General features: G+C 35.6%; 3 protein-coding genes across 8 annotated transcripts; 1 reads left to right on the top strand and 2 right to left on the bottom strand.

Moving 5' to 3' along the window:
* Positions 1–1940: 1940 nt before the first annotated feature.
* Positions 1941–5808, bottom strand: LOC112515381 (phosphopantetheine adenylyltransferase). Of its 6 annotated transcripts, none has more exons than XM_025122170.1 (9): positions 5643–5808; positions 5506–5567; positions 5392–5440; positions 4561–4772; positions 4358–4429; positions 3340–3399; positions 2819–2913; positions 2313–2382; positions 1941–2233 (listed from the first exon to the last, which is right to left on the bottom strand). In XM_025122170.1, the coding sequence occupies exons 4-9, from the start codon at positions 4693–4695 to the stop codon at positions 2135–2137; spliced, it is 531 nt and encodes a 176-aa protein (XP_024977938.1). In that variant the 5' UTR covers positions 4696–4772; positions 5392–5440; positions 5506–5567; positions 5643–5808; the 3' UTR covers positions 1941–2134. The 6 variants fall into 6 exon arrangements, with proteins under 6 accessions (XP_024977938.1, XP_024977939.1, XP_024977941.1 ...); XM_025122171.1 differs by having other exon boundaries at positions 5506–5560; positions 5643–5797; XM_025122173.1 differs by having other exon boundaries at positions 5392–5455; positions 5643–5795.
* A 7401-nt stretch (positions 5809–13209) lies between these two features.
* Positions 13210–18148, bottom strand: LOC112515423 (transmembrane protein 53). The gene is made up of 4 exons (XM_025122238.1): positions 17445–18148; positions 16956–17058; positions 14686–14879; positions 13210–13586 (listed from the first exon to the last, which is right to left on the bottom strand). Exons 1-4 carry the CDS (start codon positions 18053–18055, stop codon positions 13304–13306), a joined length of 1191 nt encoding a protein of 396 aa, XP_024978006.1. The 5' UTR covers positions 18056–18148; the 3' UTR covers positions 13210–13303.
* A 3257-nt stretch (positions 18149–21405) lies between these two features.
* Positions 21406–26071, top strand: LOC112515384 (pheophytinase, chloroplastic). Its single transcript, XM_025122179.1, has 7 exons — positions 21406–21654; positions 21793–21894; positions 22068–22206; positions 22818–22988; positions 23868–24108; positions 24992–25083; positions 25599–26071. The coding sequence occupies exons 1-7, from the start codon at positions 21561–21563 to the stop codon at positions 25873–25875; spliced, it is 1116 nt and encodes a 371-aa protein (XP_024977947.1). The 5' UTR covers positions 21406–21560; the 3' UTR covers positions 25876–26071.
* Positions 26072–26645: the final 574 nt, after the last annotated feature.

The following is a 26645-nucleotide window of genomic DNA, read 5'->3' as shown; positions in this document are numbered from 1 at the left end:
GATCCATGATACAAAATCATTCAGAGGGTTTTAGAACCATTAAAAGACATATTTTTTTTTTGTCAAACAACATTCACCTCTTAACGGTTCAGATGTTACATTTTAATGGAACTATTAAGAGATAAACTAGACTTTCTAACCTATAATAGCATATTTTACTAATAGGTTACAACCACTTCTTGTGCACACTTCTATTTAAGATAGATGCACTTTTAATACGACCAAAAACTTTTCCATTTTGTCGATAGATAGAGCAAGCACCCTCTCCGCTACACTTAGATTCACCCTTATAGTGATTGCGAGTTTGTATGATTGTTTAAGGAGTCGTTTATTAAACACTTATCTTGATAAACGCTTACCAGTTCAATTACTTTTTCGGATGAAGATAACAAGAACCGAGAATCTTCCTTGTAAGAGGGAAGGCAAGGATCAAGAGTCTTGTACGGTAAGTGAGGGTGATGACTCTTAACCGATAAGCACTTGTCAAGTTTAAGACGCTTACCAACAATTCATTTTGATAACCAATAATGTTACATGATAAGGTAAGTGAGAACAATGTCTCTTGCCCTCAAGCACTTGAGCATTTAGTAAATATTAGAGTATTGAGTGTAATTTCTATTTGTATTTGGGTCGTATAAATAGGTCTCTTTGTAATCCTTTCATTGAAGTAATATAATCACATTTCTTCATTACTGTAATATGGTATTTCAAAGCCAAAATCTGCCGCTCTAAGGACTAGACCCTTTGGCTAACCCCCTCTTGACACCCTGGACAACTTGTGTCCATCGAGCCCTTGTTGGAGGGGGCGTGTTCGAATCCCACATCGACTAGGCATAGACCATTTTTCCTCTATATATATGTTGGAAGCTCCCTATTTTCCTCGAGTACTAGACCCTTTGGCTAACCCCCTCTTGACATCCTGGACAATTTGTGTCCATCGAGCCTTTGTTGAAGGGGACGTGTTCGATTAGGCATAGACCATTTTTCCTATATATATGTTGGAAGCTCCCTATTCTCCTCGAGGGTTCATTTGGAGAGTAATATAGGGCCACAAGTCTACCACCTCAAAACCAAACGCCCTGAGGGTCAATATTCACACGTTTAAAGAACACTTGTGTTTCTCTTTATCCTTCAAAAAGATAAAAACCGATGACTACACACACATAACGTCCCTTCAGTGATTAAAAATAATGTTTTTTCCTTATTCATGCCAAATTACATTTTGGCCCTTTTGAATGAGAAAGTTTGGTGTCATCCAAGGTAACAAAGTTGAAGGTAAGTTGCAATATATACCAGCATCAACTGGAAAATAACATTCAGAAACGTTGAGCTTTTTGACTCAAGTCCTCGTGAGTTCAACCGCCTCTCTGTTTGTCTCTTGAGTCAGATGAAAGTTCTACGTGCATCTTATCCCCCAAACTCCACCTCTTCGGTCAGTCGATCGGTCGGATAGGATATACCGCGTTTGTTTGGTTTTGTCTTTTCGACTTAAAAGGAAGATGGTGAAGTTGAGGTTTTTGACAAAAAAATGACACCCTAGAATTAAAAGGGAATTGTGTTTTTGAACGACTGACTAAAAGTCAACAACTCCAATCAGCTGGTGATTGTTTGTCTACATTTGTTCTTTTCGACTTGGGCACTTGTTGTTCAATCAGAATACGAGCAATCAAATGATGCTTGGCATTATCAGACATGTCTCTTTATGATGTTCAATGGGACCAATCTCCAAAAGGTGACACATTACCATCAAAATCTCTTGGTTACCCCTACACTACACTACGAAATCTGGAATGGGATGTCGATAAATATCCACTAGTAAACATTGTTGCATAGCAAAACTCTCACTTAAATACCCAACTATCCCTTGTAACTACGATCTGCAGCTCATACAAGACCACCTAAAAAGCAAATCTATATTTATGTTTCTGAGACGAGTGACCTTAATCTCCCAAATAAATGATTTTATGTTTATGTTATTTATAGAAAATTGAAGTATACTGCATAAAAGGTATCTTTATATACAGAATTTATTCAACAAGACCAAAGATATCATGAAAACCAAGACCACTTGTAAAGCAAGAAGAAGAAACCTGGTTGTATCAGCATGTTGTACCTATATACCAGTTAATGCAGGCTAAAGTTTTCCAGCCTTCTCTGCTTCAAGCTTCCGCAATGTGGAAGAACTCAGTTTTTCTCCACTGGATTCTTCAGATACCAGATTTACAACTTCAACCTGCACATAACCCAAGTACCCAGAAAATATTAAATATCAAGCTCGTTTAGAAAGTCGATGTAATTTGCAGAATATGTACCTTTAGTTGTGAGAGGCCTCTCTCTGCTCTCTTCTTGTTGACGGATAATCCACCAGGTAACGTCTCCTTGCTGCCAAACAAGATTCTCACATTAGTTTTCCATACATCATAAAGACATTCAAAGACTTTGTCCCATAGGTCCATGAGCAGTCACGAAAATCCCCAATGGCCCTGATGCAAATCGAACTGATGACCTATGAGGAGTAGCCCCAAGACCTAGCCTTATTTGCCTGTTGAGCTGGCCCTCAAGGTTGGTAACCAACTAATCTTAGGTGTTGATGGTCAATCAAATGAATATGACATGGAGAAGTTTCCAACTAAGCTTTGGCCATCACATTGGGGGCCAGATAAGTGACCAAGAAAAGCAAACCAGAAATGTGGCTATGTACTCTACCGATTTTGTCATACTACTCTGGAAGTTAAGAAACAATCTCGACACTAAAAATCATTTATTGTCTCTAAAAAACAATCAATTCCATGTAGATCTAAGTGGTCAAGGAGCAAACCTGACAACAATAGCCTCCAGATCTTTATCAACAATTGAAGGACCATAAGGATCAATAATGGGTTCAACTTGTACTGCCAGCTCTGGCTTGATAGACTGAAAAGAGATTAAATTAGTGGGATGTTCAACAACGAATTAATGGAAGAAAAATTAATATATAAACTCAAAGAAGAGCTTGTCAGTATTCTGCTAAAGCATGATTGAGGCTCTAGCCCCCTCATGCAAGTGATCATCTTTTAAAAAAAAAACAGTATGTCCAAATTTCTACTCCCCTTGATAAAAACACCAAGGTTGGGTGGAAAGACAAGAAATTAGGTACAATGACTAACTTGACGCCCACCTAGGGGTATAGAAGAAAAAAGGATCAAACAGGTCATCTTGCATCTTCAGTTAACCGGCTAGACTCTAGTAAGGAGAAAAATCAAGAGCCATCAACTCACTTAACATTTAAATATGATTCATAAGTAAGGCAGATTCTAACAGATGAAGAAAAGAAAAAAAAACAAATAGAAGCTTTGGCACCTTAATGTAGTTTTCAACTATTTTCATTCTCTCTTCAATGGGCATAATGAGATCCGCAAACTGCAAAAGTTGGTACATCGACATCACACTGTATAAGTCACAGAAATTGATCCCCAATCGGAAGAATGTCAAAATGAGGATGACTATGATGGACATGAGATGACAGGTTAATACAAAATCAAACAGAATATTAACTTCTTAATTAGTTCTCAACTTTATGGAAAAGATAATCAAGACTTGAAAGATGGAAACACGTTTTAAAATCTACGTAATTACATGAGTGTGCCTATGCCATTCATGATTCTTAAAGGTGGATTCATTCATTCAAATCAGTGTCTGAGCTTACATTGTGCTTATGCGTTGTGTGAACTAAGCTAAATTTGTGGAATCCCAATGGATCATGGATACAAAGGTCCATCTTTCAGCCAGCCATATTTATAAACTTGCCACACTGTGAAAAATGAACTTGCTACTACTTTTTGTTGTGTACTCAATATTTTCATAACTTTGTATATCATTTATATTTATAGAAGAAAATTTTGGTCCTATACCCATCACTAGAAAGGATGCTACCACCACACCTAAACCTACAGCCACCCGGACATTACTGCTAACTGAAAATATTGATCTCTGAGAAAGGAAGCTCATTCTCAAAGGCTTGTAACACCTCTCCTGTAAGGTATTTTCTTTCAAGAAAACGAACCTTATTATACTAAAAATGCTCTTTTCCTCTTTGGAGGTCGTGGCTAGAGCTTGATTCATAATAAACCCAAAATGAGCTTCTACACCAATGTCAAAACTTGGCATAGCAGTTTTTCCTTTATTCTTTTTTCATTTTTGTTTGGGAGGGGGTGGAAGGTAGGCAACTAACTGCTCTACGATGGACTCCAATTTTGCATAACCATGCATGCCCCTTTGTGCATTCATGCTATGCAAGTGTTGCCACACAATAGTAACAAGCGACAAATTAGAGTGCACATGTAGGAACTAGGAACAATTGAAGGAGCATGGTGTAAACCTGTTTCTTAGACAGCATAGGTCCATCAGAAACACCAACTACAATTCGATCCCTTGCTAACTCAGCAGCTGCCTGCAATTAACATTCAAAGCCTCCTCACCTCAAAAGGAATTAAGCAAACCTCATCCTATGATTGTTGTGAGAGAGAGAGTGTGTGTGTGTTTGTCATGAAAAATAGATAAATGCATTTAGGCAAAAAAAACCTTAAGGAAAAGACGATGACCATCGTGCAAGCGATCAAAGGTGCCACCTAGAACAACGGCTCCATAGGAATTTGGTGGAGATATGGTTGACAAATTAGGTGCGACCTTTGGATTTGGGTCCTCCACAATTGTCATTTTATTGCAACTACTTGATATATCTGATTTGTACTCTTTCAAAAAGGTATATATGCAACGTATTGTCTTGCAACAGCCTGATCGCATTCATCAAATAAGCTACAACATTAGTATCCAATAATACAAATCACAAAAATCCCGAAAATCACATTCTCTCAGCTCAATTAACCTGAGAAAAACAACAATAGCTACTATAGGCAGTTTCAAAACATCAATTATCATCATATGCGGAAAAAATCAAGAAGAACTCGAGCAGATTTGTGTTCAATCGTGAATATTTATAATTGAACGAAATTAATCAACGCCGATGAAACTTAATTAACACAATAAAATCGTTGTCAGGCGCAAATAATGCGAATACTTGTTCTATTACTGTACGTACGGATTTGAGTACAATGAGTACAGCTAGACAAGAAATATAATATGGACCCCTACCTCTTTTTGCCCTTTCATCAAAACATTAAGCTTAAAGCATCTCAATCATGTATGATGAAAACGTAAACATAGAGTACCAAAAAAAAGCACCAGTCTAGAATGGAAACCAAATTAACACTCGCTTGAAGCTCCAAAAAATTCACAGATGAACATCACTAACTTTCACAACAACAAATTTGATTCAACGATTCCGTAAAAATCGCGACGGAGAAGGACGAAGGAGGGAACAAAAGAAGATGATCGGTACAGAGAGAAACGAACCTGGAACTGCTGGTAGATTGAGGCGGTCGAACTGCGGAGGAGATCAAAGCTACAACAATAAAAACTAATTAGTTTAAGATATTACAAATTCAAAGACGCAAAAACAAATCATACCTCTGTTATCTACACGACTGAACTGCAAAACACCTTTATGAATCTAGATTCAAGGCTGCAACCTTGAAACAAATTCAAATTCAGCTTAAAATCAAACTCGAGAGCGCAAAATAGACGAAAAAAGGCAGGAGAAGCACCAGAAAATGGAGGTGGACAGAAAATCTTCCACCGGTTTTGGTGTAATCACGCAATCACCATGGAAAATAGGGTTTGAGAGGTAACAGAGAGAATCGAAGACGGTGAATCACGCCCACCAAAGAAAGAAACATAATATATATTCGATAAAAACAGCGATCCAAAGATGACTAGAAATGTTTCCATCCATGAAAATAGAAAATTCCGTGGGGTAGAATTTATATTTTGGTCATATTTTCATATCCGACATAATTTCAGAATTCTTCTTTGATAAAAATAATTTCTTTTATACTTACGTCGACCTCCTTTTCAATATTTTTAACTTATCGAGTATTTTTTTTTTATTAACCTGGATATTCAATCTTTTATACGAGTTGAACCTCCGTAACCACAAGGAGATTTTTATTCAACTTTGGATTTGAACTTGGGATCTCCAGGTACTTTTGACCTTTGAAGTCAAGTTCAAAACAATCAGTCACCACTCTTGTGATTAACTTATGGAGTATATTTAGAAGGAAACAACTTATGTTTTTCTATAAAAGCACTTACGACTTATTATAAGTCAGAAGAGTTTATAACTTCTTCAAAAACTTCTTATTACCAGTTTGACATCGGTATAAGTTGTTTATCCAAAGTTCCAAACACTCAAAAGTGTTTATTACCGGTGTCACACCGGAATAAGTCATTAAGTTGTTTTTATAAGCAATCTCAAACACCCCCTTAACAACAAGATTGTGCTTCGGTAAGAATAAAAATTTCGCATATCTTTATCGATATTGAACTATTTCTATTTATTTAATTTTTATCATCATGACGTAACTTTAACCAATTCATACATGTAAAAGTGATTAAATGCATGTAATGGCCTGTGAAAGTGACTTAATATAAATTTAAAAATTAAGGTAGTTAAAGACAAAGGATCATGTGAGACTAGTTGGGTTATTTGTTTACCTCTTAATAGCTCCATTAAGAGACAACCTCTGAATTGTTTTAGAATTAAATCTTGTTTGACAAAAAAAAAAGTTTGTCTCTTAATGGTTCTAAAACTCTCTGAATGATTTTGTATCTCGGGTCTCCCTTAACCATTCAGCACCATATTTTCATTCTGAATAATTACCAAACAATTCTATTTCATTTTGCACTATATTAAAAGAGTTTCTTAATCATTCCGATCACATAATCATTCTACATAAAACCATCCAACAACTACCATAAAAAGGGATTTTGATCCTTGATCATTTTTTATATCAAACTAACCCATTAATGGCTTTTTAGAAGTGAATTGATCATATGTATCTCATTAGGGTTGATCTAGTGTTACTCTTTAATTAGGATTGATCTAAGGGTGGAGATCATTTCTTTCTCTTTCACCATAAATTTTATTCTCACGAGAAGCCAACCATCTAGTTGAAAGTAGGGGTGGCAAAAAATGACCCAACCCATTAACCCAACCCAAACCCAGCCCAGAGTCTTCACACGCTTCATTACTATTCAGTATCATGAGTCTCGATGTTTTGCCTTCTATTCTTCAATTTTTCCCCTTCTTTTGAGTTCTACCTTCTCCAATCAAAGATTTGGGTTGGTTTCAGACTTTCAGTTTTCGATTTGAGGTTGAGGGATTGAGGCGTTGTTGAAAGATAGCAGAGTAAGTTCTTTATGATCATGTTTGTTTAGTATTTTGTTGTTAAACTTCGTATAGATCATATGAATTTCATGTTTCTCTTTGATAATTTGTTACTTTATGACTCTATCGAACTTTAGTGATTTCTTTCAAGTTTGAATTTGTTATTTGGGTGGTGTGGCTATTTGTTTCTATCACTGTACCTATACCTCAGAGATAATTGTTATCATTCGTCTTCATTGAGATAATTATACAATCTACATATAAGTTGTTGTTTTGTACGCATGGATTACACTTGCAGATGGACTAATGGTCTTAGGATTTTAGGTACGAGAGTGAAATTGGGGTTGATGAAAGTGGAAGTCGAGTTACTTAGAGTATAAAAAATTCCAACTTATTTTGAACAATATATTTGTTGTGATTGTGTTTTATTCAAACTTTGAACAATTTGGTTGTATGTGTGGTTGTGTTATGTTTTATTYAAAAAAGTTAAATACTCTAGTTCTTTTTTTATTTAAAATTTTAAAATTAAATGGGTCAACCCAGGTTCAAACCATTTATTTTACAGGTTGGGTTAAGAAAATCGTAAACAGATCAACCTGTTGTCAACCCATTAACCCAACAGGTTGGGTTGGGTTGAAAAATCTCAACCCATTTAATTAAATGGGTTGGGTTGGGTTGAGATTTTCAACCTGTTTAATAAATGGGTTGAACCCGAACCCAACCCAACCTGACTCATTGCCACCCCTAGTTGAAAGTAGATGAATGTAGTTAAATATAAATAAAGTAGTTAGAAAATATTAAGTTAGATTAAAATAAATTGTTGGTAAGCGTTTTTTACCCGATAAAAGCTTACTGAATAAGAGTTTTCTTCCTCAATTACCAGATAAGCCTATTGGTCTTTATTATGTCTCTTACCTAATAAACGTCTTGGTCTTTACCATGTGCACTTGCTAAAGCAAGTAGAACTCGATAAATTGATTTACAATGCATATTTTGTAACGAAACAATAAGACCGTGTTTAGCAAAAAGGATTAAGGTTTTTATTTTATTTTATTTTTTTACTAAAAAGAATTAGATTTGAAGAAACATGTAAGGATCTGGACCTTTGATCACCTTTAATCTCAAACTCACACATGAATCGCGCTTGATACGAAGATTGATCTAGTGTATCTCGGTGAATCTCATGTAGGTGCATCTCATCTGAATGTGCATCTAAGGGTGGAGATCCCTTCTTATGCTTTTCACCTTAATTCTCCTTCTCACCGAAACTCAATCATATATATATATATATATATATATATATATACACACACACACACACACACACATAGGGTTTTATATCAATTTGTTACCGTTTAAACGCAACGGAAAATCAATTTTGGTTACAAAGTCTAGAAAAACTTTTTTGTAAAGATTAAAACCGAAGTCGGATACAATGAATAAAACAACACACAATAGGCTATTTTAGGGATGTACTTTTTGAGATCTAGCGAGGAATCTGATGTAGCACTTAGAACCGAACGGAGTTTTTTATACGGTTGATCAACACACGAACACACGTAGATCTTCCACCAGGTACTAGCCCAAAAGAACCATAGTTCTAATATATGTGTATTTAGATTGATAATCAAATCCAGAATTGAATCACTTAAAATTGGTTTGGTCTATTACCCTATATATATGGACCAATATTTCAGATAACCCATAAGTCAAATAAGATTTTAGTGTTTATCTGTGAATATTTATATAATTATATAAAACATTAATAATTATACATATTTACAGATAAAACCATGTAATAATCATAATCACATTTTAACACATATTTTATAATTATTCTTCAATAATAATTATTTAACTGTCAAACATGACTTTCCAGTTTACATTCAAATGGAAGCAAACGTATTCTTTATGTGTGAACATATAGGTTTACATGCTCCCCAACAGTATCCTTGTATGACAAGTGTCGTGGGCATGCATTATCCCACTTGTATACGATGCACAGTAACACAGGCAGTGGTAAACATCTAGCAACATGTCACGACCATCAAGGCTATGTTAATGTGTTTTTCTTCCCCGAGCAATCTGATTGATCCAATCAATCATATGGAGGTACCATATCTTATCATTTTTTGTTTCATGGTATTATATTTTGAACTTAAGGCATAGGTGTATCTCACTATTTATAGTTCAAAGATTATGTTTCTCGATCCTAACATTTTTTTTTGAAGTATATAATATTTATATACGGCAAATGCAACAAATAAACTCACACACCCTCGATCCTAACATATTTGATTTAGAGAGGTACTATTAGTTCAACTAGCCCACTTGTCTATGGTCATGTAAATCAAACTATGTCATCGAAGGACCCAAAAGTATCACTCCTAACTTAATTTACGTAGATGCTATCGTTTTGGCCTGTTCACCTTATTAAATTGAGTTTGACGTCTGATGATATCTTGGGAAACTGACTCAAATGACCATTTCTCACAACCAAATTGGTCTCCTTACCATTTCTCCCGGGTTTACCCAAATGTCACTACTTCTGCAATATTCAGGTCCGCAATATTAGCTAAAAGGCAAAAAAAAATCAAATTCAACACAAATCTACAATTGCGAGGCCAGGTCCGTAATTGCAACCGTAAACTGGTTGAATTTGAATTTCTTTTTGTCTTTTAACTAATATTGTGGATTTGAATATTACGAAAGTAATGACATTTGGGTAAACTCGGGATAAAAATGTTTAAGAAAACCAAATTAAATGTGAGAAATGACCATTTGAGTCAGTTTCCCTTTATAATAACATCCCAACTTCCAATGCATTCAACATTCCTATTATTTAACGGGTGCAAATAAAGAATAAAAATCATCTTTCCTAAAATCTCATGTTTCACTCATGTCCCAGTTCCACCAATGAGATTAAATCACATCAGATTTTTTATTTATTTTAAATTTATTTATTTCATTTATACATTCTCTCTTTGATTACGTGTATTAATGTGATCGGTGGAAATGAATGGAACATGAGATTTTGGGACGCTGTGATTTTTATCTGCAAATAAATGCTCCTATTTAATGCACTCATCTACAGACTTGTGATTATGTGAGACCAATGGTTTTTCGTGAGACCCGTAAGACCAATTCTCATCCCTTGGATTAGATTTACAATCGTCAGATCTGAACATTCATAAACGTTACGAGACTTCTCAATAATTACAAAATTGTCACCTTGCAACTTTAGACCATTAGATCATTAGCTTATAAAATTGATCAATGAACATAAATTGGTCTTACGGGTCTCACAAAAAACCCTTGGTCTCACATGAACCCAACCCCTCATCTACATTGCTAAGTACATCTCTATCTAATGGTTTCCTCTTTACACACATCAATATCAAAACTCACTTTTCACATTCATAATGCATGAATCGATCGACGTGATTTTAACATTAAAGGAATGCAAATAGGAATCTCCTTTGATCATTGAGAATAGCATGATTCAATCGATAACGAGATAAGTTGCATGATTTAACGTCGATCACTGTTGTTGATATGGTATGAACTTTATTGTTGTTTATGTCATGTCATACGAAAATTTGGAAATAACTTCTTAATAATAAATTGGATTTTGGTTTCCTTACAAATATAAATTATATACTATGATTATTAATAAATATACATAGAAAGAGTGGTGTTTAAAGAAAAACCTTGAAAAAAATGAAAAACTAGAAAATAATTTATCAACTCTTAGGGTCTAGGGGGTTGTTTGTTTACCTCTTAATAGTTCCATTAGGAGGCTGCATTTGAATCATTAAAAATTGAATCTTGTTTGGCAAAAAAAAAAGTATACCTCTTAATGGTTTTAAAACTCTTTGAATGATTTTGAATCTTGAGTCTCCCTTAATCATTCAGCGCTTTAATTCCATTGTAAACAATTACCGAACAATTATATTTCATTTTGCACTATATCATGAGAGTTTCTTAATCATTCTTACTTTTTAATCATTCTGCATCAAACCATTCAGCAACAGCTAAACAACTCCTTAGACTAACTGATCATGGATGTGATTACATGAACGTTTATAACAATATTTATTAAATTTAAAAAACCTCATCCCGATTTTTTATTCGAATAAAGATGAAAAATAAACAAAATTCGAACAAAATAAATTAAACAGCAAAAATGGTTGGTTGGTGAATTACATCATTCGGGTGATGAAAAGTAAAGTTGAAACAAATCTAAGGTTTGATGAATAAAGAATCAGATAACGTGATGCTTGAAAAAACACATGAGGTCATGAAGGTTCAAATGCGGTAAATCCGGATTATCTACAAAACATATGGTCGTCCTAAGATTAGTCGGCTTGCATAGCGAGTTGGATATCCATGTTAATAAAAAAAAACCACTTAGAAAACAATCTCTCTACCTCTTAAGCAGATAAATGATTTGTATTTTTAAAAAGCTACTCGAGCTCGAGCTTAATAATTCTCAAGCTCAAGTCGACCACGAACACAAAATATAACTCATTTTAACTTAATGAGCCGAGATTCATAATACCAATATTCCATTCTGCTCGTTCAAAAGCTTGATTAAAATTTTCTAGCCGAGTCAAGCTATTCGAGCATATACTTTTTCTAGCAGAACATGTTTATATGTTCATAAATCATACTATAAAAATTATCAACCTCGAAACAATAAACGAGTTAATCGATCGTAAGTTCAAGCCTATAAACAAGCACCAAGCTTGATAACTCAGGAAAATGTATTCGAGCTCGACTCCTACATTGAAAAAGTTATTCGAGCTCGAGCCTGGTATTTTCTTTTCGAATCGAGCTTGAATATCTTACTACTCTGTTCGTCTAGTTTACACTCCCTAATCTTACCTCTCAAAAACCCTATTTCTACACGATACATATTGAGTGTGTTTGGTTTGGTTTTAACTTTTAGCGATGGTTAAACTTGTAAATCGTAAGGTCAAAACCAAACCTTCTTTTCAATTTAATCAGAAGCTAGAATCAATGTTCTAAAAGGCTCATACAACCACCACCATGCCGCACCGTGGCTTAAGGCTTGTATCTCGTACCACGTTAAGCATGTGACACACCACAGTCTAATGCACGCTTTCTGTAAAGCGATATTTGATCTTTGTTACTTTTTTTATGCCTTATTTGTTAATTTTTAATATATAACCCAATTTAAATTGTTTAACATCATTGACTCATTGAATAATAGTAGAAAACATATGTTTATATCTATATAGGGGTGAATTCAAACGAGAAGCTAACCATTTTGCAAGTGAAGGCGAAAAGTTTCAATATCATATATGATTACACGCATGATACACAAGTTTAATCATATATGACTAAGCATGTGTTGCATTCAAAATATATAGACGCTTAATGTATATGATTAAACTACCAAAAAAGTGTAATTTTTAAAATAATATTGAGATTTCTCGTCTTCTCGCAAAATGTTTAACTTCTCGCATGATCCTTCCTCTATATATTATTATATTTGATATAGAGATTTGTCGTCATAAGTAACACCTTGAAAACGTCGTGGTTCCTACAGCTCGAGGCTTGGCTTTGCTGTCACGCCATGTCTCACGCCATTTAGAACCTGACTAGAATCAGAGAAAGTATGGCCTGTCCAAAACCAAATTAGTTGACCAAAAAGTGCTACCCGACTACATTGTTTTGTGTTAACCATGTGTCTCCATACCAGATTGTCTGCACCTCGACTAATCCAACGGGGACCCAAAGAACAACTACAAAAATCCATAATGGCCTTGAAGGGACTCACACCGGTGACCTACGAGTAGGATCCACAAAAGCGCAAACTTTATTGCCAGCGAGCTAACCCCTCTAAGGTTTACCTGACTACAGTTTGCCAAAACCCCATTTTGGTAACCAACTAAGATCTAACCTTTGACAGCAATCCTGCTGTTAACATTGTAATCTAGGCATGGTTAGTTGTATTCTGTTACACCTTGAGAAATAAATCAAGAAGCAATTCTAACAAGCTTTTTTTCAATATCAATGCACTAAGTTGTACAATTGCTTACCTTCAGCAGCAAAACACTGATTCAAGAAATCTTGAATTAGAGATTTGTACGTATCTGGGAATGTTCGGTAATGATCTACATGTGGGGTCGACTTGAAGTTGAATGTAGTAACTTCCCTTCCGAGTTTCTTTTGGAGGTCGGCGAATGATTCTATTTTCTGTGACGGAATCACCTTATCGGCTGTACTGTACAGGTAAAGTTGCGGATAACAAGGTTGGTTTTTTGCAAGAGTGGATGTTATTTTTGTCAATCTCCTGTGACATAAAAATCGAGATAGCATTGGTAAGAAACTAGTACTTCTGTCCTATAAACATCGCATACTTGATGTTTGTGCAAAAGGGCCCACACCGCCCTGCCACCCAAGAGCATCGTGTGAGTGAGAGAGCCAAGTTTTTTCCAAACTTGCCCCTCCCAATTAAAGAACGCGTTCCTTCCATTTATGAAAAACGCCTCCCAACAAAGACCTTCCCAATCTAAACAGACTATTTAATACACAAAGATAACTTTATCCATACAGGACTTAACGGAAACTAAACAAATAACCCCTCAGAAAATCTACCATGACCTAGAGACCGCTCGGCCAATGACCTTTTTGGTAAAATACTTCTCTATGAAAACCTTGTGGAACAAAAAAGCAACGATGTCAATGCTATTACAACCGTCAAAACTTGTCAAGAAAAAAAGGGGTGTTCGTTTTGGGAATCTCACAATAGAAATTATTGCAAGTTCTACAAGACGGAAAATAAGTAATGAGAATTGTGGAACTAAAAATGTTGTGTAATATCTAAAATACTTATCACTATTATTAGAATATGGGAATCTTGTAGGACAAAAGCAAGCAATGACATCAATATTATAGCAATGGACAAATAGGTAATTTGACCTCCGAAATTTGTCAAAAACAGTGAAGTTGCAATTTTCATGGGAAATCCCAGGCTAGAAATCATTACAAGTTCTATGGGATGGAGGGAGTAGATTGTTCTATATTAGAAACTGGGACATCGCAAGTAACAATAACAAACTCTGAAAATGTTGTGTAATTTCGAAAATACCCTTCAGCAATAACAAAAATATAGAAATCTTGTGAAAAAAAAGCACCAAAATCATTATATGACAATGAAAAGATAGGTAAATGAAAAGTTGCAAACTTTCATAACAAACTCAAGAATGGAAATTGCTGCAAGCTTCATATATATAGGATGGAATAGATTGTTCTATCTTCTATGTTCAGAAACTGGAACATTGGTATAAAAGAAAACTGTAGCCGAAAGGGTTCAAGCCTTACCAAAGGTTAGGAGTTTATATGAGTTCTTCCGTGTATAAATATTATATAAACTTGAAACAGGCACTTACTTGTTTATATCCGGGAATTCAAGCAGATAAGTGAAGAACTTCTCGAAAAATGTGAGAAGCAAGACCTCAATGAACATAGGCTCCTTCTCATATGCATTGGCATTAGTTGCTTCATTTTGTATTTCCCTGGGCTCAGAGTTAACCGCAGAGCTTTGCTTTTTAAGCATGGCTGTGGAAAATCCAGCTGCCCATACCTGAAAAGGAGTCAAGGAAGAATAATGCATCTTTTGGTCCTCATCTTAACCCCATGAAGTATTGAATTGTAAGGAAATAGCATCGAGTTCCAATATTACTCAAACCATATATAGTGTCAAGCAACACATAGATCTAGTAACCTTGAGGGACAGCTCAACTGGGAAATAAAGGCTAGGTCTTGGGACACCTCCTCATAGGTGGCCAGTCCGAGTCCCCTAAGGCCACCATCCTGATTGTTATATTGAGGGGCCCATGGGTTAGTCGAGGTGTGCACAAGCTGTCCCGAACACCCACAATCACCAAAAAAGAGTTTAAAAATTAAGGCTTATAACGATTTTCTCAAACTAGTACCCATGGGAGTGCAGGATAGCCTGATATGATCCCACACCACATCCCTATCATAATGCATCAGTCTCCTATCTGACTTTGGGGCTGTTTGGTTGGTTTTCCATTAAGTCCTGTATAGATAAAGTTGTCTGTGTGGTTTAATATGGATAGAGAAGGTTTTTGTTTGGGAGGGTTTTTTCATAGATGGAAGGAGCGTGTTTTTTAATTGGAAGAGGCAGGTTTGGAAAATTCTTGGCTTTCTACATAAAGCTCCCCCCTAAAAGCTTACTGAATAAGTCACTTCCTATATCATTAAGCCACTACCCAACAGTCACGTATAGCTGACCAAATAAGCTGTGAGTCGCATTAAGCTCACTAAGTTGCTAACAAACAAGCATTTTCTCTCTTTGTCACACTTTTCACAAGTCGGGTCTTCATGAAAACAACCATTCTACTTTGGGGTAGAGGTCAGGTCCGCATACATCTTACCCTCCCCAAACCCCACCTCCAAGTGGGATCACATACTAGCCTAGGCATGTTTGGTTTGGTTTCCTCCTACTGCATTCTTGGCAATCTTGATCAAATCAATCATAACATAGTCTAGTTCAACATTTCGATAGCCACATTATCGCATCGGATTACGAATTACGCGTATTTGTTGTTCTCCAATCAGTAGGTCTAAGTAACTTCCAGTTGTCCATTATTTTCAACAACTTGCACCAATCTTCTTTTGATGCATTTTATGTTATAAAACACAAAATTCCTGGCTGTTTGCCAAATATGTGAATCATGTATATTATCTTTCAGGCTTCTAGTCCTAACGTGGTATAACAATCAAGTAACATTTAATGATTATGGCACTGTGTGTAACAATGACAAAATAACAACGAAAATTAAAAAATCAGGTGGTAGATGGCATGCTACTTCAAAAGATTAAAGTGTGTACTCATTCTCAAGGGTTCACATAGTGAATGCAATATTTGTTGATGGGAATTACAAACTATAAATTAAAACAAATAGTCAATAGATGTAGACCAGCTAAGTCCTTCAACACCTTGCTTCACCCAACTCATAAAAAATAAAATGTAAACCAAATCAAACCAAACGAGCACAGTATATCCCACCCCCAGGTGGGATGAAAATGTATTGTGTACGTTGTATGAACTGTACCCCCAAAGAGTAGAGCGGTTGCTTCTGTAAAGATCTCCGACTTGTGCAAAGTGTGCGAAAAAGGATAAAGCTTGCTCCAAAAAAATTGCGAAAATAGACAATAAGAAGAGCATACGAAAAAGAACATGAAAACAAGAAATACAATGCTAAATTTTGAAAAATTATACTCTGCAATGAAGAACAATACTATGCAGTGATTGTTCTAAGAGATAACTAGTCCTAGAAAAACTTTAATATGGTTTTAGTCATTATCAGCGAACGAATTACAGTGTGACTCATGATTACACCGTTTTATAGTTATCATATTTCAGAAATAACATGCAGTACATAATTTACCTGTCCCATATTGAATGTGAAGTGTGAGCTTCTTGGTTATTATATGAACGTGTACAAATAAATACAAAGAAAATGTACTCTGCATCTATAAAGTTTACAACAAATTAAAAAAATGGAAGTCTTAAGTTTTTGAACATAGAAATATCAGTAGCATGAATCATGATCACATAACTCAGACAAAAAGATTCACAATTGACATCAACTTCGACCATCAAAAATTACACAAACGAAAAGATAAAAACCTTAGGATCAAGCTCCGGGTCTCCTCCTGAATCAACAACACACCCTTTGATCTTCTCCAGCAGGTCTGGTCTACCCTGCAATCTGTTCAAAATAGAACCGTAGCTGCAAATACAAATTACAAAATACATAAGAACAAGTAAACACCACTGTAAATACAACATAAGTAATCGATCATACAATCATGTAAATTTGTAAAGCTCGCATATACATACATATCTAGAGGAAAGTTCATTTAGAAACCATAAATATTTTGAAAACCAAGAAACCATTCATAACGAATATCATGATATTCATTATGAATATTTGACTCAAAAACTATTTACTGTTGTCATCATATGCATATAATGATTGTCTATAAGACAATTGTACAGAAAGGGCATTTGATCCAAGCATTGGTTACAGTAAATAAGGGAGTGGTCTCAGTTGATCATAATCAAACTTAACAAAATTTCAAGAAATTTGTTGAAGAAACCAATGAATTAACCTACGCAAGCCAACCAGTATTACTGAATGTATGAAAGATCAAGAATCGTTTCCTCCCATCTTTCTCCTTCTCCTCCAGCCATGAAACAAGCTCATCCGTCAATGCTGCAATCCTTGTCTCTAATTTCCTCCCCAAATCGAAACCAAGAACATCGAAAACCGAAGCAGGAAAGGTAACTGCATCCATACCAAAGAGGTTATAGAGCTCTGCATACCTCCTCAAGTGTTTCTGCTTGGACCCTAGCCAACCTAACAACACCACCGTCGCAATCGGCCGCTTATCCTCGGGAACAAACCCTAATTCTCCGCCGTTAACCCCATCGAGAGCAAACTTCCATTCAAAAGACTTGTCGTTGTGGCCCGATAGAATCCGAGCAAAACGATGGCTGGATAGTGGAGTATTAAGACTGGATTGGAAGGAGGGTGTAGTGAAGAGCGAGGGGTTCGATTTGGGGACGTGAGAATTAGGGTTTGAGAAGGAGAGGGTAGCAAGTGGGGTGTGTTGAGAGATGGGCAAGAAGAGGGTTGGTGATGGATGGCATTTAGAAAGAAGAAGTGTATTGAGGAAGTGGCGATTGGTGCATTTCATGAATGATCTGCTTACTGAAGCTTCCATGGCGGAAAATTGGAATTCAGAGCAATGATGAAATGGGATTCAATCAAGAAGCCAATGCGGAGAAATTGATTGGATTCATCAAGCTTTTCGACTGCTACAACTTTGAACAAGCTCACTCGTCAAATTCCTACAATCTTGATCAAAAAAACACCTACATTGGCATTACCGATTTGACTTTTTTAGAACACCATTTTTTTCTTAATTTTAAATCAATATTTCAGTTTCTAGAGCAAAACAGAAAATTAGATTAAAGAACGGTTATTTAAACATTTATATGATAAATATTTATTGATAAAAATTTAACACTATCATTTATTTGTTGGGTAAAATTTTAATCTATCAAAAAGATATCGTATCCAACAATTATTTGGTAAATGTTAAACGTGGTATGAGTTATCTTCTTCACTTATTGGGTAATACTCTCGGTCTTTGTCTTAGCTCTTACCAGGTAAGATTATTGGTTTTTTACCATGTTCATCATGTAAGATAATGTGACTTGGTAAACACTTATTTGAGTAAGTGCTTAGCAAAATTCAACATTATCACTTTCTTATCTGGTAAATTTTTAGTTTACCAAAATTGTATCGTATGCAACAATTTACTCGGTAAGCGCTACTTATGGTAAGAGTCGTCGCTCTCACTTACCGGGTAAAACTCTCGGTCCTTACCTTTGTTTTTACCAAGTAACTTTTTTTTGGCTCTTGTCACATTCATCCAGTAAGGTAATGTAACTTGATAAACGCATACCCGAGTAAACGTTTAAAAAACAACCTCTTAGCCATAGTTTATGCAAATTCCTAACACATTTGCCTGAACTCGATATTCATATTAGAAAAATAAAAGAAAAAAAATCACGTAAATTTGCGTAAGGATTCAAATTTTGCGTAAGGATTGCATTTGCATAAAGAATTTTTTTTATTTGAAAATAGCTTTGCGCAAATACGTATTTGCACAAACTCTAGCTAAAATAGGAATTCAGTTCTAAAAATGGCTAAAAAGTAAAGTTGGTTAGGGAAATCCAAAGCCATTTGGTTAGAATGGGTTATTCGAATATGTTTTTTATACCTTTAGGTGTGCCCGCCGCAATCACCTAAATTTTGGATTTGCTGTTGTCAAGTGACCCAACAACGTCTGATACCCACCATGGCCACACAGTTCAGTTCTTGTAATTAACCTCTTACGTTTGTTAGAAAACTCGTTTTTCTAACTCGTTTGAACCCAAAACAAAGTCAAATCTATATACAAATTGGAAACACGTGTTGTGGCCTTGTGTAATAGAAAGTAAGATATTCGTTTTTCATATATCATATGAAACGAAGTGCAGGTGAATAAGAATTTGATCTCCAAAATAATGCAGCTAAAGTGAATGTTTGGTTATGAAAACCCAAAATAATTGGTTTACATGTGATTTAACAAAGCTATATATACTCAATTTTGTCTTTAGTAGGTTCATCTACAACATCTGGTGGTGCCCTCGTGGGGTAGAGATGGTGATTTGCCCCGACCCGGTGGGGAACCCGGTTCACCCGACCTGAACGAGAACGGGGATTCCTCGCTAAAACGGGTCCCAGGGCCGGGGATCCTCGGTAGACTCAAATCGGGGCCGGGGATCCCCGGTAGTATCAAACTAAATGATACTTTTTATAGGGTTTGATCGGGGATTGCTAGAATTTGATCGGGGACGGGATGATAATCCTCATACCCGCCGGGGACCGGGGCCGGGGCCGGGGGACGTTATTACAAGCCGGGGCCGGGGATTACAAAACCCTCCCCATCCCCGCCCCGTTCCCATGCCTACTCGTGGGCATGTTCCTCTCTGGGTCGGTCTGGTCTAATYGAAGTCAACTGACTCACATGGAATACGGGGTGAGTTTTCACCGAGCTCGTCGCTTGAGTCTATAGGCTACCTCTTCTATCTGCTTTTCTACAAGGTTGACTTTCTTCTTCCTTCAGACCGGGCCAAGCCTTTAGGTTGTTTAAGTAGGTTTGGGCTAGATCGTTGCGCTCCTGCCACCTCTTGGCAAAGTAGGTTGCTGGGAAAGTCCCCTCCTGTCGCAATGGTGTGGGTTCCATTCAACTGCTACTAAATCACTTCCCTTCAAGTTAAACTGGTGTTTGTTGTTGCATCAGAAGCCATTGCATTATGTGCTAAAAGTGCGACGGTTAGAAGAATTAAATCACTATGACCATTCACACACACGGAATGTAGATCTTGAACCTGAAGTTTATTAAGAACGTACTCTTAAAAGTGAGTGAAAAAAGTATTTTATATATTTAAAATAATAAAAAAGAAATTTAATAGTTAATCATTGAATCATATATTTCAAATTCATATGGATGCTATTAATAACAATAACCAAATACATATCCAATAAATGCTATAAATTCGTAAAAATCAGTTCAAATCATTTAACGAGTTTGATTTTAAGTCTTGATTAGTATTGTTTCATAACTGCGTTCTTGTGTTTGTATATAAGCATAAAGCATGAATGTTTGTATTTCATATATTAAGTATAAGAACTTATATTTTGATCCTGAAAAGTTATTATCATTGAAAAACATTCTAGTAACTATTTATCTGTATGGTATGCACATGTGAATAAACGTAATTTATCTGATATGCACATGTATATAGAAACCATGGAACATTTTCAGTTCCTTATATGTCATGTACATATTATACAAATGAATGATTATTAGGGCATTTATGGATTTTTTTCTCCAAACTCACTCTGTGTAAATAACTATACATAGGGATGTTCAAACGAGAATGATAACCAAATAAATGAACACAAAAATGATTAAATCACGTATGATTGATGGTGACTCGCGACCACAGGTCGTGGCCAAGGTCGTATGACACACATGTAATGTTACTGTAATGTAAAATCATTTGTAATTCGATTGTATTTTCATTCTCTTAATTGGTTATTGATGTCGTGTAAATGTTACTATGGGGTTGTTTGTTTATCTTTTAGTAGTTCCATTAAGAGGCAACATCTGAATCGTTAAGAGGTGAATCTTGTTTGTCAAAAAAAAAGTCTACCTTTTAATGGTTCTAAAACCCTCTAAATGATTTTGTATCTTGGATCCTCTTAACCATTAAGAGCCATCATTTCATTGTACACAATTACCAAACAATTATATATCATTTTGCATTATATTTCTGACCACTTAATCATTTTACACCAAATCATTTAGCAATTACCAAACAGCCCATGTGTTATGTAATCTCTACGTATGTATATATTTTGTATATTTAGCACCAACATGAAGTTTCAAAACGATATTTAAACCTGAAATTTCAGGGGGAAAGGAAGTAACTTGGCCTGGGGTCAGCCACAGCCTCAAAGCTTCACTTCAGCCACTCAAATCAAACCCTCCAAATCTCTGAATTCAAAACTACTCGTCACCAGCAAATTTGCCATTTTTGTTATCTCCATGAACACACCAACGGATTAAACTCTGTAGCTACGTGTTCTCCTTCACCATTTTAGCCGATTCAATGTCGTCTTCATGTGCTACGGTGCCGCATCCAGTAACAACGGACTGGTCCGCCGCTAACAATTTCAATTCTACCATGAGAATTCATCCTTATAGTAAGCTTTCTATCCAATTCCAACTCTAATTTATATTACGTTGATGATCCTTATAGTAAGCTTTCGATCCAATTTCAACTCGTTACCGGCTAATAAGTTATATTACGTTGTTAATTGACTGTCGTTTGGGTGTGGTAGGAAATAGATGCGGTTTGAGTAGGAGAGATCTCGCAACGAAAGGAATTGTTGCAGCTGGAGCTTCAGTGATCCCATCTAATTTGGTATCTCCACCTGCTCAAGGTTGGTTTCTGTTGATTTAGGGTTTTAATTTTGTTATCCAACTGCCAAAGAAAATTGTTAGATAAAACTGATGAAGTATTTCTGGAGCCACAAGGCCAAATGTTGATCCATTATATTCTTTTCATCCTGATGTAGCTTTGTATTAAGCAAAATGTTATTGGGCATTTCAATAGGTTTAGAGAGATTACCTTTCAAGAAAGATGGATATAAATTCTGGACATGGAGAGGTCACAAAATTCATTATGTTGAAGAAGGAGAAGGCTTTCCGATAGTTCTTATACATGGTTTTGGTGCTTCAGCTTTCCATTGGAGGTCCCTTTCTATTATGCTATTTTGGATTCTCATATCCTTTTATTATTGTTTGAATTTGTCCTTTCTATTAGGTGGGGGAGCCTTAGCCCATGTTTGGGAACCATAAGCTACCTGAATTTTGAGTTTGAAAAATCCCCATTAGTTAGTCATAAGCTACTTCAAGTAGTGTTTCAATGAGCCTCACGGGCCTTTTTCCACTTCTTTTAAGTCATTTTACATTGTCATCTAGCTTATTTGCTAGTTTTTACTAAACGTGACTCGTTTATCAACTCACAACTAATTTATCAACTAACTAGTTTATTACAAACTAGCATATTAGCTAGTTTGGCCAAACATAGCCAGAGTTAGAGCAACTTGTAAGGTCACTATTCAAGTCGGCAATGCTTCTTTATAAAACGCAAGGCAAAGACTGCTCTTCCCTACCCTTGTAAAGCACATGAGTATTTTGTGGCACCCATTGTTGGAATTTGTGGATAAGATCTAAGGTCGCGATTGATGTACTCCCATTTTTTGATAACTGTGATGTAGTGATCTTTCTGTATATCTATATGCAATATAGGACATATGATGCGATTCAAGGAAAAATTTCTGATTTTTCGTTACATCTATAGGTACAATATACCTGAATTGGCTAAAAAGTATAAGGTTTATGCTGTGGACTTGCTTGGGTTTGGGTGGAGTGAGAAGGCACTCGTCGAATATGATGCATTGGTGTGGAGAGATCAAGTTGCTGATTTCTTGAAGGAGATAGTGAAAGAACCAACAATATTGGTTGGAAATAGGTAAACATCTGCTGTTTGATAGAAGTTCCATTATTCCATGATAAGTTGAACCTTCCATATAGATTGAATTTTTTTCTGCTTTAATTTCTGTACATGTGATTCGCTTAACACAATGATATATTCATTTTCTCTGTGCATATTGTTACTCCTCCATCCTGAAATAAATGTATTCTTTAGTGGAATAAATTGTTTTTATGAAAGTGTTGACTATTGGTCAAATATCTCAACTATCTGTAAATAGAACTTGTGAACCAAGATTGCTATGAATATGCTATCAATATTTTGTAACAACTATTATGACCAAGGAAGTACTTTTGTATTTGAACTTCTCAAAGAGGGAAATTGTGCATCTGTTTTGGGACCTAGTGTGTGTGTGTGTGTGTATACATAATAGCTAAAAAAAGCCCAGCCTTTTTAATCATGCCCTAGAAAAACATTTTTTCCCCAAATCTGTGGCTCACAGTTGTGCTTTCTATTTGTTTTACTTGCCCTTTTCGTAAGTGGAAGGTCTTATCAGACATAGACTTGAGACAAAGGGAAGGTTTGTGTACATCTTACCCCGTTACCCTACCTTTGGGTGGGATATACCAATTTTGATTGGTCTGATTTGGTTTAAGTTGAGCTTGATGATATGATTGATCCTGTGAATCTTTCAGATTATATATATTCCCGTTTCTTTGATATCTTTTCATCTGGAGTGACGTGTAAAGATATTTTTTCTAATTTGGTATCCATAAGTACGTTAGATGATCTTTTGTTTCTCTTTTTCCTTCGTGTATTTCAGTGCTCGTCTATACATATTGATATTATTATCAAATTTAGCGGATCTTTGTTCCTTGCCACTGACATTTCATTGATGTATAAATTGGAAACTTTCAGCCTTGGAGGATTTACTGCTTTGGTGGCAGCTGAAGCAATGCCAAAGCAAGTTGTCGGCATTGCATTACTGAACTCTGCAGGACAATTTGGAAGCCCAGATGATTCAACCACCGAGACTGAAGAATCCCCCCTGCAGAAATTCTTCATAAAGCCATTGAAGGAAGTTTTCCAGCGCGTAGTTCTTGGATTCTTATTTTGGCAAGCCAAGCAACCAGCTCGCGTTGAATCCGTCTTGAAGAGTGTATGTCAAACTATTTTTATACTACTTATTTAGTTTCAATTTTGATACTTCCTCCAACCCAAAATAAATGTCCATGATGAAATGACATAATTTTGAAGATATGTAATTATTTAACTTTTTAATTAACTGAATGACAAATTTTCCCTTAATAATAGAGGAAGTAATGAATTTCTCCATCTTATTGTTAAGGGTATAATTGGAAACTAGGCCAAATGGATGATTATTTTGGTACAAACTAAAATCGAAATGTAGACACTTATTATGGGACGGAGGAAGTTATTATTAGTGTTATTATGAAAACTATATGTTATACTCCCTCCCTTGTTAAGTCTTGCTTTACAATTTTTCTTCAGTCCAATAAAGATTATTAACATGTATGCCTTCCATTCCATCAAAATTGCAAACACATAGTTTAACCAAATTGTTTGAAATATTTGTGAAATATCTAAAAAACCCTTTAATGGAAACACAATAGAGGAATCTTGTGGAACTGAAATCAAGACTATCAGTATATTTGTAGTAATGGCAAATGGTAAATAGCTAATTTTAAAGATTGCAATTTTCATTGGACATTTAAAAAACGGATGTACTCCAATTTTCGTGGAACCACGAAAATTATAAACATTGATGGCCCTACATTGCCCTTTGTTTTTCAAAGATTGGATAAATAGTCATTTACTTTCTTTATGTTATAGGATTGCTTGATTTTCTTAGCTATTTTGACATGTAAAAAGATTTTATTTTGCACGGAAACAAGCTCTCTACAGTCTACTCTATGTGGGATTTATTGGATTCGTTTGATTTTGTAAGAAGATGATGTTATACAATGAATGTCTTTGTTTAATTACGAGTTTAATGAAGAAAACTTGATCTAAATTTTCAGGTATATAAAAATACTGCAAATGTAGATGATTATCTCATTGAATCAATTACCAGACCAGCAGATGATCCAAATGCTGGAGAAGTCTATTACAGGTACTCCACATGGGTTAGAACTATAGTTTTTTCTTCTTTTTCTAGATAAAGACTCGAAAACAGTCTCTCTACCCCAAAAAGGTATGCCTATTTCCTACTTCCGTGTGGGATTTTACTGAGTTTGGTTTTTACTCGGCAACCACGCTTGAGTGGTGAAAATCTTGATGCCCACCAATTGATCACTCCAAACCATAGTTTTCGTGAGGTCATTTGGATAAATAACCAAAAATGAGGTTTCAATTAGGAGCATGACCTAATTTTTTTAAGCTCAATGACCTTCAACTGAAGACGACCTGCCCCTGGTTTAAAACCAGGACAGTATACGCTCTCATAAAAACTTAGAAATACAGTAAAAGGTTAGATTCTTAAGTTCAGTTTTTGAGGTGGTCATTCAACTGAATAGCCCGCTTTGGTGCTTCAGGCTATATGCATGCAATAATATAATCAAACATCAAAATGTCATCAAGTTCTTTCTGCATACCATTTTATGATTATTTATGTCATCTAATTTTCAGGTTAATGACACGATTCATGTCGAATCAAAGAAAATACACTCTTGATAGTGTGCTGAGCAAACTGTCTTGCCCGTTGTTGTTAGTGTGGGGAGATTTAGACCCATGGGTGGGCCCTGCAAAGGCGATGCGCATCAAAGAGTTCTACCCAAACACATCTATTGTAAACCTACAGGCAGGGCATTGTCCCCATGATGAAGTTCCCGAGCTTGTCAACAAGGCCTTGGTAGATTGGCTATCGACTCTACCATCCGCATCCACAGTTCCCCAAACCGTATAAACATTTAGACACGAAACTTGTAAGTATATATATATGTAACCCTGTATATTCATTGATCATATAATTTGATGAAATATTATGAAAACTTCAATCTGTTGATAAGGGTATGTTTAGTTGGTTAAGAAAATGTATACCCTTTAAAAGTTGATGGAAGGTTGGAATAGTATCCTCAAGGGGTCGTAATGTTGTAGGATAATGTAAAAGGTGTGTGATACGGTGTTCGATACCATATGATGTAAAACGGTATCGAGGTTCTAAATGATGTGAGGCATGACGTGGTTGCTAGGTCAAGCCTTACGAGTTATAGTGAGGCCGTGATGTTTTTCAAGGTGTGCCCTAAGTCCTAGGTGTCGTATATGTTTATCATTTATCCTTCAAGTTTTATGTTTAAACAGTAAAGAAAAAGCATGTCTTACTAAATAATGCACGCCATAACGTGTTATAACGGAAGCCGAGCCTTAGAGTGGAGTCCATGATTAACACTCTTCATAATAAAAAATGATAAATCAACCTCTCATAATCACAAAAAAATGAACAAAATGAAAAATTATGATTGTTTGAATGAGGTTTGTACGGTTTGTACAAATAACGTGGTTTGCAAAGTAAACCTCCTATATATATATATATATATATATATACTAGAAGAGTACTCGCGCAATGCAGCGAGATACATCGTGTTTTTAATATTTTATTTTATTCTTTATCTCAGTCGATGTTATAATATGACTTTATGTGATTTTAAGAAAGCGATGATGTTTTTATTTTTGAAT

The sequence above is a fragment of the Cynara cardunculus genome (assembly GCF_001531365.2).
Source record: "Cynara cardunculus var. scolymus isolate 2C chromosome LG 7, CcrdV1, whole genome shotgun sequence".
Classification (NCBI taxonomy): Eukaryota; Viridiplantae; Streptophyta; class Magnoliopsida; order Asterales; family Asteraceae; genus Cynara; species Cynara cardunculus.
Note: the sequence above shows the minus strand (reverse complement) of the source record. Positions and strands in the feature narration are given on the sequence as shown.